This window comes from Microchirus variegatus, assembly GCF_963457635.1.
Source record: "Microchirus variegatus genome assembly, chromosome: 22".
Taxonomy (NCBI): domain Eukaryota; kingdom Metazoa; phylum Chordata; class Actinopteri; order Pleuronectiformes; family Soleidae; genus Microchirus; species Microchirus variegatus.
In genome coordinates, this window is record NC_139823.1 from 510,816 (window position 1) to 525,000 (window position 14,185).

At 42.6% G+C, this 14,185-nt stretch overlaps 1 protein-coding gene across 1 annotated transcript in view; it reads right to left on the reverse strand.

Moving 5' to 3' along the window:
• The window catches only part of ppm1nb (protein phosphatase, Mg2+/Mn2+ dependent, 1Nb (putative)), a gene marked incomplete at both ends in the record, with an annotated part of 55,678 nt that overhangs the window by 15,406 nt on the left and 26,087 nt on the right, over positions 1–14,185 (reverse strand). Inside the window, 2 exons of the mRNA XM_083908375.1 lie at positions 1,230–1,347; positions 2,299–2,870. Of these exons, the coding sequence (XP_083764501.1) occupies positions 1,230–1,347; positions 2,299–2,870 (690 nt within the window). The remainder of the gene's footprint in view (positions 1–1,229; positions 1,348–2,298; positions 2,871–14,185) is intronic.

Below are 14,185 nucleotides of genomic sequence, written 5' to 3' on the forward strand. Positions count from 1 at the left end.
TTAGAATAATACAAACAAATGTATATCTGCATATTAGCAGAGCCAGACAGTAACGGAGTACATTTACTTGAGTACAGTACTTAAGTACAATTTTGAGGGATCTGTACTTTACTCAAGTACATTTGAGAGGCAAATATTGTTCTCTTTACTCCAACAACAATACTACTTCTATCCATAACCGTGAGTACCCGTTACTTCTTCTATAAAAAAAACAACAACTTCAGGGTCAGATTTAGTAGAGAGACGAAACAATGGATGAAGGGGTAGTAGGTCCATTCCGGGAATGTGCCAACATGTGGCCCCACCTCGCCAGACTATTTCAATTTCTGAAGTTAATGATAGTGTTCGCTTCAAGTGTTTGCTGTGTTTACCAAAACAAAACTTTATCACCACCTACAAAAATTAAAGGTGCATTATGTTATAAATCTAAAGCAACTGGCCATAAAATCCTCCTCATATGTCACAGAGACTCAGGAACAATATTCATAGAACATACTGGACTCACCAACAACAACAGTACAGCCAAAATATTTGCATTAAAAAAATATTTTGCGCACCGTAAATCATGTTTATGTTTTGAAATCATGTTTTGGCATGTGGCCCCACCTACCGCCATCTACCAATCATCAATCATCAATGCAGTCAGTATAGAGTCTCAGCTGCCAAGCAACCATGGGTGCCAGTTACGTCTGAGCTTTAATCCTTCCAACGCCTTTAATCTTCCAACTTGAGGAAGCATGTCAAGGTGCGTACATTGAAATAAACTTCCTTACATTTCTAAGCGAGAGCGTTGCCATTGTGCTATTGCCTTGTGGGTAAGTGAGAAATGTTAAATAAAGCAACATGGTAAAAAGATGAAAATGACTTATTTTACTTTCAATTCCTTTTGTCACGTTTCTCTTAAGGAGAAACGATCGAGTGAAATGTAGACAACGACAACGATAAAACTTAAACAGTATTTATTTACATCAGTAAATAGTAAGTGAAACCAGCTCGGACTCAACCACAGACTTGAGAAGGGAAACATGAAACGTGGAGTGGATGTTGACAGATCGTTTTTAAGCCCCAAAAACGCCATCGCCGTCTAAACGACAAGGCACATCTGATAAAATATGTTGTCGGTTTCACCCGGGAGCGTTGCCGTGTAAAGCCAGCCTTAGTGTGCTGGCATAAAATGCTCCTGATACACACACACACACACACACACACACAGAAACAAGCTCACTTACGTGCCACTTTGGACTCCAGCAGGTCCTCCAGTTCAGCTTCCTGGTGTAATGCCTCCACTGATAGCTGGGGGGCTCCAGGGAAGCACAGCAGGATGATGCTGATGTTGTCCAAGCTTCCCTGTGGAGAGAAGCAGCGACTTTAGCAGAGGTGAGTAGTGATGGCTGCCCTTAGAAACGTCAACCTAACATGAAACGTTATGTTCTCATGGGTGAACTGTTGTGGAAATAGACCATTTTCACCTCGAGATTTGCACACATATGCAGTGGAAAATAACATTTAAAATGGAGGTTGGAAGAAGCTGAAGACCTGTTACACAACAGCGCCAAATGATGGCCAAAATGAACATGTAGCAATTTGATTCTAAAGAAATTGATTAATTAGTGTTATTCATTGGCTCAAGGTTCAGGGGAGCCTGGTTTTAAATCAAGGATGACGATGGAATGATGGAAGTTCATTTTCATCCGTCGTTCATTAAATTAAATTGATTAAAACAATATAATAGAGCTTTTTTTAAATGAAATGGTTAAGCTTCATTTACAAAATGCCCTGCAGATTACTCTACAGTAAAAAAAAAAAAAACATTACTTACTAGTTGCAACGGGCGGTGGAATAATTATTCACTATCCCTGGTCTGAAAAGTAATTTGCTGTTCTTGAGCATCAGTTTTCACTGTATGATTGTCTCAGGCGCTAATTTTAGTTCTCAAAGAAACGTAGAATAATCTCATGTAACCTGTTCTGACACCTCTGCTGGGTTATTTTGAGATTTTCTGACAACCACAGCGTAAATGAGTCTGAACCATATTCAGTATGAGGAAAAAGATGAGGAAAGCGGTAGAATTGGATGAAGGCAGACAGCTCGTCATCCAATTCTCTTATTGATGATGATGTATGTAAAGGTATTTCATATATGTATATTTTGAATTCGCAAATTCAGATGCAAGACACTTGTGGTTAAGAATGTGAACCGACAAATTTGATCTGAAATGAATCAGCTTTGAATCGGATTTGAACAATGTGACTGGTAATCAAAGCATAGCCTTTGTATGGTGATGAAGCACATTCTGACCTTATAGAGACAGAGGTCGATGACTTGAGTGCAAATGTCCCTCAGATCAGCACAGACACACAGACGGTTATGGATGAAGGCACACAGCTCCTTGTTGCTGATGGTGTCCCACACCCCATCACAGGCCAGCACCAGGAACTCATCTGCTGGTGAGCGTGCCACCACACACACCTCTGGCTCTGGAGACACCATCTGCTGGCTGGGTGTTCGGTTCTCTGCTCCCTTGTAGTTGAAGTCCCCCAGAGCACGAGAGACTGCCAAGGAACCGTTGATCCGTTGGAATGTCACTGATCCTCCTGCACTCTCAATACGCTCTTTCTCCAGCGGGCTGTAGGGTTTATGGTCCTCAGTGGAGAAGCAAACCTGGCCGGACCGACACAGCATGGCCCTTGAGTCACCACAGTTGGTGAAGTAGATGTAATATGGTGAGATTAGAGTGGAAACCACAGTGGTTCCTCCTCTCTCCCAGCCTTCGCGACGTGCCACAGAGTGTAGTTGCTTGTCTGTTTGCAGGAAGCCTTCAATGATGGCACCTTTCACATTTTCAGGGTCATCCTCTGATTTTATTCCACCTGTGTACATAAACAGGTACCATATTCAAGTGATGACCACTCAAAGTGCTTTACACTACAGCTTTTACCATTCACCTATTCACATATACATTCATACAATTCTCAGACTGCGTAATGCGTTATCCGACTGCGTAACAACGAATACCCCTCGAGCCTTCATAGTTCTCCGTCGTGGTGCCGGATACGCACTGCAATTTGCCGCGATCAGTGGAAGTCGCTATGCAAGGTTGTTGTGTTTTTGGCTACAGAGAGCAATGGCGCGTCCCAGAGAGAAAGACTGTTGTTGCAGCTGAATAAAATTGAAACAGTGGCCGTTTCTCATCTGAAATAAATATTTTACTGTCCTGGAACGCAGTTTTAAGATAATTTGAGGCTAAACATGTGGCGTGGGTATTAAGATATGATGTATTTATAGTTTGGCAGTGACGTTGTTGTCCGCCTCTGTGAATGCTTGGTGCGCACAGTGGCCAGCATAGAGCAGAGTTATCTTGACCTGTCCTGAGGACCAATTGCACCCCTTGCCGTCTCCGTTGTCCCTTGACGGAGTGACGGACACTTAAAAAATATTTTGTGCAGCCGGAGATGACGGAGAAGCTCTCCAACAGGCTCTCTGTCGACGTAGAAGGGTCTCCGTAACCTAGGTAGAGCACTTTACGCAGAAGTATACTGTGGCCTTAACACACACACACACACACACACACACACACACACACACAAAGACGGGAAATAAGAGCGAGGAGAGCGGCTAAAGCCAATGTGTGCTTTTTTTCGATATCTTTTGCATTACTTCTCCAAACAATGTCACCTGTCAAGTTTGAAATCAATCGGACCTTTGGTTCGAGAGATTTGCGAGTAACACACACACACACATGCACACACACACACAGACATTCCTGGAATTTATAAAAAGAGACTGGTCTTAAGAAAAGTGCATTTTATTTATTTTTGTTATACCTCAGACTAGTGTAAGTTTTTTACTCTTATTTGATTTGATGTAGACTGGTTTTAAGACAAATGTTTATGTTTTTGTATTCCTGGATAGTTAAGAGATAAATAGAAGTGTTTAGGTTTGGTCTAAAGACTTTTTCTTCTTCTTGATATTGCAATGTAAAAATTGGTTAATAAAATCCAGACATTTTTTCCGGAAGTTTTCCAAAAGGTTTTTCAGTATGTATTTTAAAACCGAGATATAAACTGAACCGTAAGTCAAAAACCTAAGTATCTTATATCCTGCCTGTAGGATGAAAGTCCACTGCTGGTCCACTGCTGAGTACATGGAGCTTTATTTTATCCACAGCACACTGTTAGAAGAGGAACCAGGAACTATGTGGGGCTAAGTGTCGAGTGTTGAGCCCAGACCTTCCAGTTGGAAGATGACTGATGACATACAGCCAGATCTATAAATATTGGGACATCAACACAATTCAAACAATCATAAATCAAACATTCATTTTTTAATACTTGGTTGCAAATCCTTTTCAGTCAATTGCATCCTGAAGTCTTTAAGGCATAGACATCACTAGACACTGGGTTTCATGCCTGGTGATGCTCTGCCAGGCCTCCACTGCACTGGTCTTCAGTTCTTGGGGCATGATCCCTTCAGTTTGGTCTTCAAAGCGTTCAGAAGCATTTGGCTGAATATGAGCAGATAATATTGCTCAAAACAGTTCAACAGAATTCATCCTGCTTCAGCAGTTACATCATCAATAAATACAAGGCAACCAGTTCCATTGGCAGCCATACATGCCCACGCCATGACACTACCACCACCATGCTTCACTAATGAGGTGGTATGTTTTGGATCATGAGCAGTTTCCTTCCTTTCCTTCTCCACACTCTTCTCTGCCCATCACTGTGGCACAAGTTGATCTTGGTCTCACCTGTCCATAGGATGTTCTTCCACAATTGTAACAGCTTTTTTAGGTGTTGTTTCGCAAATTTGAATCTTGTCTTCCTATTTCAGAGGCTCACCAATTGTGTCCAGCCATGGCAAAACTGGTCAAAAGTCTACTTTGGGACATTTGGAGTGATTTACAGATTCTGGAAGTGTGATTTCTAAGCTTTCCAAAAATTTTAGCCTCAAAGATTCTTCTGAGAGCCAAGAGACGGAATCATCACATTTACATAGCACAACCCCCTCCTGGTCTAAGCTGTCAGTGAAACCACACCCTGCTCTGTATGAGCACGATTCTACTATTGTTTTGAGCTACACTGCTACGCAGAACAATATAATACATGAACAAACTGGACATAATATCCTAAGATTTGAAATGAAATAACCTAAAACAAATATGGGGGGTTGGCTAATTCTGTTATCATTTGTGTAGTCATACAGTGGTATGCAAAAGTTTGGGCACCTGTGTAAATCTTCATGATTTTCCTTTATAAATCATTGGTTGTTTGAAAAATACATTTCAGATAAATATATCATATAGGAGACAAACACAGTGATAATTGAGACATGAAATAAAGTTTATATGATTTACAGAAAGTGTGCAAGAATTATTCAAACAAAATTAGGCATATGCATAAGTTTAGGCACCATAAAAGAAAACATTTGTCCATCCTCCTTGTGCAGAAATAATAGCCTCTAAACACTTCCTATAGCTAATTGTACTGATAATTAGAGTCTGGATTCTGGAGGACGGTATTTTAGACCATTCTTCTTTACAAAACATCTCCAGTTCAGTCAGGTTTGATGGTTTGCCCCGGCACAAATTCAACTTCGTCACTGATTTCTGGACATTGTTCTCCAGAATCTGCTGATATTGACGTTCTGTAAATCAAATAAACTTTATTTCACTTCTCAAATATCAAATACCAGTCAAATATTGTCTCCTATATGATATTTTTAACTGAAATTTCTTATCCAAACAACCAATGATTTATAAAGGAAAATCATGAACATTTACAGGGGTGCCACTACCATACTGTATTTCCATCATCTGTTTTTGTTGTTTCATGAAAACAAAATATACTATGGCTGTGTCTCATTTGCTCGGCCATGGCCCAGGAAGGGTGGATTTGTCGACCGGATATTGTCAAATTGCGTCACAGCGCAGCTCCGTCGGCTGTCCCGAATGAACCGATCCACCTCAACTGCTCCGTATGCGGCCAACGTTAGCTTATTTTTGAAGGATAGATCTGGGGTATCCTTCGCAGCCGACCATATCCCACAATTCTTTGCGTGCCAGCAGCAAAACTTTTCCAATCCAACATGGTGGACGTGTTGCGAGAGAAGCAAATTCGTTTTCATATGAAAGCAGTGTTGGGAAGATTACTTTGGAAATGTAGTTGGTTACAATTACAAGTTACCCTGTTGAAAATGTAATAGTAGTGTAATTATTTCAATTACTTTCTCAAAGTAATGTAACTAATTACATTTGATTACATTTTGATTACTTTTCTTAATTTTGAAGGAAATCTCTCAACTGTTAACCATTTTCACATTTTAAGACCTAAAGTGTGATAAACCTTTCAGCAGTACTTAAGACTATATAAAAACAACATAATAAAAGACTCTTTAAAGACTTTTTAACCATATATTATGAGTCTGACCTTAGGCCTGTACTGTGAAGGAGGCTCACTTCCTCACTAAATGGAGCGACAATGGGCTGACTTCAGCCAAGAGGAGCAGGTTGTTTTAATGGAGAGAGTATGAGCAATACAAAAAAACCTTAAGCAACATTGTTGCTGCAAATATGACAAGAGGCTGATTTTAATTTCTGACAGCTCTACATTGAGCTGCTTTTAAATATGAACCTTTAGAGCAACAAGAACTGTTGTTTTAAACTGTGTTTTTTATTGTTTTCATATATTTCACTGATCACAATTATAAAATGCCAGTGTGTGTTTTATTGAAAGCGAGGCTGGGTGTGCGTATGAAAATAGGTTACGGTGGGTTTTTAGGTGCTGTGGCTACAAGCAAATCTCATGTTGTCTCTGTACAAAGACATTTTTAAATGTGAGAAAACAGAGTAGACCTACTCAAGATTTGTGTTTAAATTATCTGTCCTGCTGCGATCGCACAACTTCTTTCAGTGATGACTGACTGTATATAAAGGTAAATAGGCTATAGCCTAATAAATGACCTCCTGACACTGAGCAACGTATCCCCTCAGCTGAACATCTGTAGGCGGACACGCTCAGAGAGAAAGTAAACAGCAGCAGATCAGGGCGATCTCTCCCCTCCGTACAAATGCTCCGTTCCTGCCATGCCAGTGAGCGGCGCTCGGGGAGCAGTGAGGGGGTTAAGTGCCTTGCTCAACAGCACTTCAGCTGCGGACTGGTCGGGGATTGAACCGGCTACCTTCCGGTCTCGAGCTCTAAGCCCTAACCACTAGGCCACAGCTTCCTGACAAAGTCATAATTTTGTCTATCACGGATTGCTGCTGAAAGAACAGCCATGATAATGCATAGGATTGGCATTTAGGAGTCAATGGCTCCGGTACTGCCTCTAAAATTGAAGTCCATGTGGAGGGTGTTGAAACTTTCACCACACATGGACCTTTTATTTTCCGAATTGATCTTACTGAATGGGTCAACTGCTGGAACCACAAATTCCTACTTGCCCATGGATCTGTGATTTGTAATACTGAGGAGTCAAATCCAAATGCCTTCCACCTAGTTTCCCGCTTTTTCAATACATGAGTGCAGTCAGTCTTGTCGTTCTGTGTCCAGTCCACGTCTGAGGAGTTATTATCCTTAATATTTATACTAGTCTGGGATGTAACAAGTGAATCTGTATTAATCTTAGTGTCATTGTCTAAACTAGTCTCTACCTCTAAGATTTGAATCTTCTTCGTAGCCTCTGTAGGTATCAGAGATCTGCTATCAAGTCTAGAAACCTCTGTAGACACTGAAGATGTAATTGTCATTGGTTCTACCGCAGTTGTAACTGGACTACTAACCTGATTCGATAAACTAGGACTATTAGTCAGAGGTGGTGCATTTATACTTTTGATAACCTTTAGACCTAAAGAGGTTGTTTCTGGCTCCATTTTCCCATTCTCAAACTGAGAAGTTGATGTCAAGGTTGTCAATTGTCCTATTTCTTCAAAGGTTTTTAGATCGGGGGTAACGCCTTCATTTACCACCACCAGAGTCACAACTTCACTTCCATAGAGTGAATCTACCTCCACACTTTGGTCTCTCAGGGCCTCAAATTGTGGCTCGTAGTAAGTACATCTATAGTCCCCTTGATCTTCTTGCTGGACCGTCCATATAAGAAGACTACAGTCCCCTCCAATTTCCAGCTTCCTATGATCACTAAACAACATATACTTCTTTGTCGTGGATGTTCTTGATAAGTCAATGAGCTGACCACGATTGTCTTCCCACAAGGCTCGGAGGTGTCCCCAGCCAACATTCCACACTGTGCACTGACATGGAAGCTGAGCTGAATTTCCTGCAATCACTACTACTCTATTCCTTGTAACGCCTTGGTCTGGTCCTGTGTCGAACTGGTCTTGGACTCCTTGATCCAACTGGAAGTTTTGATTCTCCTGGGACATGCTGTAGATTGATGTCATCAAACCTTCTTCCTTGTCTGCTACCTGAGAGGTCATCTCTGTCATCATCAGGAGCATGCACACGATCATCATGATTGTCCACACCATGGTCAGCCTCTCCTTCTGAATCTTGATCATGAATGTTTTCTTGGGCTTCTACTTCTTGTGCTCTCTCTCTAGATTCTTCTGAGCCTTCTTCACCTTGGATCAGAGGGCACGGTGCCTCGTCTTCTGGCGCCTTGACACAGTGCGATAGGTGATACCAAGTTGGTGACCCCTTGACCTGGACTGCTGTTCCGGTACTACGAACAACTTCAAATGGTCCTTCACGGCGCTCAGCAAACCATTTTCTCCGAAACACTTTCACAAACACCTTGTCCCCAGGTTGCACTGTGTCCTTCTTTTGCTCCTCAACCTTCTCTAGCACCTCCTGTTTTTGCCTGTCAGAGACATATGTGAATATACTCCTATGTAAGGTAGTCAAATATTTAACGTATGCCTTCATTTCATCTTCCAAAAGGGACAAACTTGGACCCTTTCCGCTTGTTCGCAGACAAGGCGTTGGCATCTGTCTGCCTGTAGCCAATTCATGCGGCGTCATGCGCAAATCGCGGAGTTCACTCGAACGACATGCCATCAAAGCAAGTGGAAGCGCTGCAACCCAATTCAGACCTGTGTGTTGACAGATTTTTACAATACGGTTTTTCAAAACGCCGTTCATTCTTTCGCAAATACCTTGGCTTTGCGGATGATAAACAGCCCCTAGACGTTGTTTTATTCCTAATTGTTGTAGGATTAATTTTACAGTTTTATCCACAAACTCTTTTCCATTATCTGAAGAAATCCGATCTGGAAGTCCCCATCTGCTTATGACTTCTCGACACAAGAACTTGGCAACAGACTGAGCATCCTTTCTCTTAGTTGGACATGCCTCCGGCCACCGTGAAAACCTATCTACGATGACCAACATATACCTTTTACCACCAACTGGTTTTATCATATCAACATAATCTATGACCAACTCACGCATGGGACCTTTTGGAGTTGGAATGTAACCAGGAGGGACCATCACACCTCTCCTAATGTTATTTTTCAAACAGATCGTACATCTGCCTATAACATGATCAATTTGGTCTAGCAGGTATGGTGCCCAAAAACCATATTCTTTTGTGATTTTCCGTCTAACTTTCCCCCTTGCAACATGGGCTTGCCCATGTGCCTCCTGAATCAACAAACCCAATAGGTCAAGGGGTGCCACTACCAGCCCCTCATGATTTCTCCATAGGCCTGTAGAATCCTGACTAGCGCCCCTGTCCGACCACAGTTGTTTGTCTATCGCAATTAACTGCTTCCTGCATCAAAATCACATCTCTAAGTGTAATCTTGTCTTCCAGGTCCACTTCATGAGTGACCAGAAGCACCTTACCAGAATGGTTCGCTCCTGTGACTATCTTCGCTGCCTCATCAGCTGCCTTATTACCTTGTGTGACCCGTGACATGTCTGATTTATGTGCTGCACATTTAGCTATTGCTATAGCAGTAGGCTTCATCATAGCATGCAACAATTTCATAATTTGCGCATGATGCTGTATGGAGGAACCATCTGTCTTTTTAAACCATCGGTTCCTCCACACAGACCCAAACATAAACATGTGCGCATAGGCTGAGTCTGTGTATATTGTCACCCGTTTGCCCTCTGCCAGCAAACATGCTTCAGTCAGACCCACAAGTTCAGCGAGCTGTGCTGATGCAGGCTGTGGTATTACTTCAGCCTTTTCAACAATAAACTCAGATCCCTGAGCTTTCACTATAGCATAGCCTGCGCTTAATTTTTCTCCTATCCGGTAACAGGACCCATCAGTCCAATACTCAAGGTCCACCTCCTGCAACGGGAGGGCCTGTAGGTCTGACCGGAGCTTAGAGTATTTTTCCGCTTCTTGTACACAATCATGTGGTTCTCCATCCTCCGAGGTCGGCAAGTGTTCTGCTGGATTCACTGTGGTGCACCTTGCTAATGTAACATCCTCCTGTTCCAAGAGCCTATAATAGTCTCTAAGCCGAGACATAGTCAAAGTATATTTGCCATGATTCAAAAGATTTCTGAGACTATGGTGGGTAAGAATTGTCACCGGGTATCCCATAGTCACAGATGATGCCTTCTCATACGTCAAATAGACTCCCACCATTGTTCTGTAGCATAGTGGCAACCCCAGTTCCACCTCTGAGTAGGCAGTGGAATAATAAGCAACAGGTTGAGGACTAATCCCGGTGCCCGTTGGCTGACAAAGAACTGCACATGCAAACCCACCTCCCGCAGAAGTGGATACGTATAACACAAAGTTCTTAGAATAATCAGGCAATGCTAATGCTGGTGCTTCCTGTAGCTTTTGTTTTAGTGTTTCAAATGCTAAATGACCATCCTGTGTCCAAGTAAGATTACAATGGAGACGGTCATTTCCTGTGTCTTTGATCATAGCCCTCAATGGCCCTTTAAGTTTGGCATAGTCTTCTACCCATGTTGAAGAATAACCAGCAATACCAAGAAACGTCATAATTTCTCTGACTGTTCTGGGTTTTGGAGCCTTTTGAATGGCTTCTAAATGACTATCCGAGATACGTCTGTGTCCTTTTGTTATTAATTGACCTAGATAAACCACCTGTCTTGATTATATTGCAGCTTCTTCTGAGATACTTTATGTCCCTGTTGTGCCAAAATCTGCAGCAGTTTAATTGAGTCTTCATGACATGTCTCCCTATCTGGTGAGCAGATAATAATGTCATCTACATACTGAATGACAGTGCTTTTTATTTTCTGACCTATACCCTCCAAGTCGTCTTTTAACACTTTATTGAACACATGTGGGCTATGCTTGAATCCCATTGGGAGTCTCTGGTATTGATAAAATTGTCCCTGATAGGTAAATCCAAACAAACCCTGAGAATCAACGCTAAGAGGAACACTAAAGAAAGCCCCACACAAATCTAACACTGTGAAATGTGTAGCCCCTGGAGGGATTTGGGACAACAAAGTATGTGGATCTGGTACATCTGCTGAGAAATCAGTCACCACCTCATTTACTGCTCTTAAATCATGTACCAAGCGGTAAGATCCATCTGGCTTCTTTACAGGCAATAGAGGCGTGTTACTCTGGGGGTTCTGCGTTATCTCCAATACTTTTGCTTGCAATAGTCCTTTGATTTGTGGTTCAATCCCCTGAATCGCCTCTTCTTTTAGTGGGTATTGGTTCTTCCATGGTGGTCTGGTTCCTGGTCGAAGTTCAACTTTCACTGGTTGAGCTGACTTCACCAGTCCAATATCCGCACTGTGTTGTGACCACAGACACTCAGGAACTTGTCGCAGCATCTCTTCTCTCATCAATTCTGAATCTGACTTTGCACTTCTCCCACAATCTGGCTGGCTTTAATAAATCTTGGCTGAGATTACCAATCCAAAATACTGAAGAAGCTTCAGTGTCGGTTGTCATGAGTAGTTGATGGCAAGTATCATACGGCACCTCTACCTGACAGCCGTCAGGCGTGCATCGTATTGTACAATTTAATCTACATAAGGCATCTCTTCCCAAAAGGGCAATTGGAGTGTGCTCTGACACCAATACGGGTATGGTGATCTTCTTTGTCTTATAGCAGAGTTCAATAGGTTTTGTGGAGGGAATCAGCTGTTTCACGCCCTCAAACCCGATTGTCCGTACAAACTTGCCAGACATGGGGAGATGTATAGCATCTTCAGGCTGGATACAGGTGAAAGCAGCTCCGCTATCGACCATCACTTTCAATGGTTGATTATTTACTTTCACAACTATGGTTGGTTCTTGTTCCGGCCCTGATACTATCAGCTGACACCCCCCCTTCGGGTTCTCCGGGCACCCCTAGTACCCAGGTTCCGGTCCCCTATTAGGGTTCACCGGTCCCCGGGGTGGCTGTGACTGTCCCCTGAATCCTCCTCCAAATCCTCCTCCGCGGAAGCCTCCTTCTGGCTTCGGACAAGCACGAGCAAAATGGCCATACTGCCCGCAATTGTAGCACGGTCCTGGTGGCTGTTGGTAACCTGGATTGAAGTTTCCTCTTCCTCCTCTTCCAAAGTTTCCTCTGCCTCCTCCTCTCCATCTCTGTGGCTGTCCATAAACTGGTTGTATAAAGGAAGCAATTGGGATTGCTGGTGGGGGTTGGGGCACTTGAAACTGAATTTGGTTCGGCTGTGACTGTGGCTGTGGCTGTGGCTGTTGCTGATACAACTGATCCGGTTGAGGCTGGCTCTGCATAATTATAGCCTGTGTCTTCTCTTTCCTCTTGTTATCTGTCAATTGTATTTGGTTTATCTTCCGTAATGTCTCCTGATCTTGTTCTCTCTGGGCATATTCCTTCTTCCTGTACAGCTCAACCTGATGTGCAATGTGATCTGTATAAACACCATTTTCCATGTTTCCAAGTCCAACCACCTCTGCCAGTTTACTTTGCACAAGTATGGGCAATCCCTCCTGTATTTTGACTCGTAAGATTGATTGTTCCATCTGGTTCAAGCCTGGGTCATTTCCTGTAACATTCCTCCACTTCTGATAGGCCCTTGACACATAAGCCCTTGGGTTCTCTTGCTGTCCTAGTGGTTCAATTAGAATATTGTCGGGGTGGACATTCATAGGGAATGTTTCTCTTAATGCTCTCCACAACCGACCTCTATTTGCAGCAAACAATTCTGGATCATTCACTGCAGTGGCCACAAATCTGTTAAGTCCTGCTTTCTCTAGGATCTCTTCCATCGCTGGAACTCCCAGGAGATTAGCCAGAAGTCTCTTGATATCTCCCATAGCCAGCTGCATACCAACCAAAGACTCATCCAACTTCGAAATCCACGGATAGGCTCCATCTTGAAGAATAGGTAATTTTTCGATTATGTCTGACATATCGGTGTTCTGCCAGGGCTTATATTCTAAATTTTGCCCTCGGATTATCACTGGCGTCATCTTCTTTGCTTCTTTTTTACGCAGGTTATACCTGACCTTACCTTCCCTTGAAGACTTATTCTTCAGTAAGGCTTTTTCTGTTATCTCCAATGACCGTAAATGCTCTTCCAATTCGATTTGGTTGTCTCGACTGATTGCCTGGTCCAATTCAGCACAACATTGCTCTCTTTCTATTTCAACATCCCTTAGAGCCTGCCGTAGTTTCCGGTCTGCGGAGGTTAACGGAGTAATGTGCCTATATTCAAAGTCTCCGTCACCGTCTTCAATCTCACTCTCACTGGTGTCATCTTCCCCTGGGTTTGCTTTCCTTGAATATTTGTATCCTCTCATCTCAGCTTTTGCCAACATTCGTTTGATTGCAGGGTCATAACCACCTGCGGCCTCATTCCCGTCACTTTGATCTTCATCTGTGATGTCCATTCGTCTGGATATGTCTTCTTCTGCTTGCTCTTGGAACTTGGGTACATTCTTATGGTTGTCATAGCCTTTCCTGTCTCTTTTACTCGCTTATTGTCATCTTCAATACGATAATTGCCTTCTTGACTAATAATTGGGAGCTAGGGATAAATTACAACCTGCTTATTCTTCTCATAAGGTGGGGGATCTTTTACTGGGTTCACATGTGAGAATGGTGTATTAACCTCTACCATAAGCTTTCTTGCTTCTTCTAAATTTTTACCTACATTCTCTGTAATCTCCACCTTCTTGTCTTTTAAAGTTGTCAGCCATTTCTGTCCCTCATTTTCAAACAACTGCAGAGTGCCAAGCTCTATCTGTCTCTTTTCCTTTCGTCTCTGTCCTATCCTACCTTTTCTTTCCCCTGCCT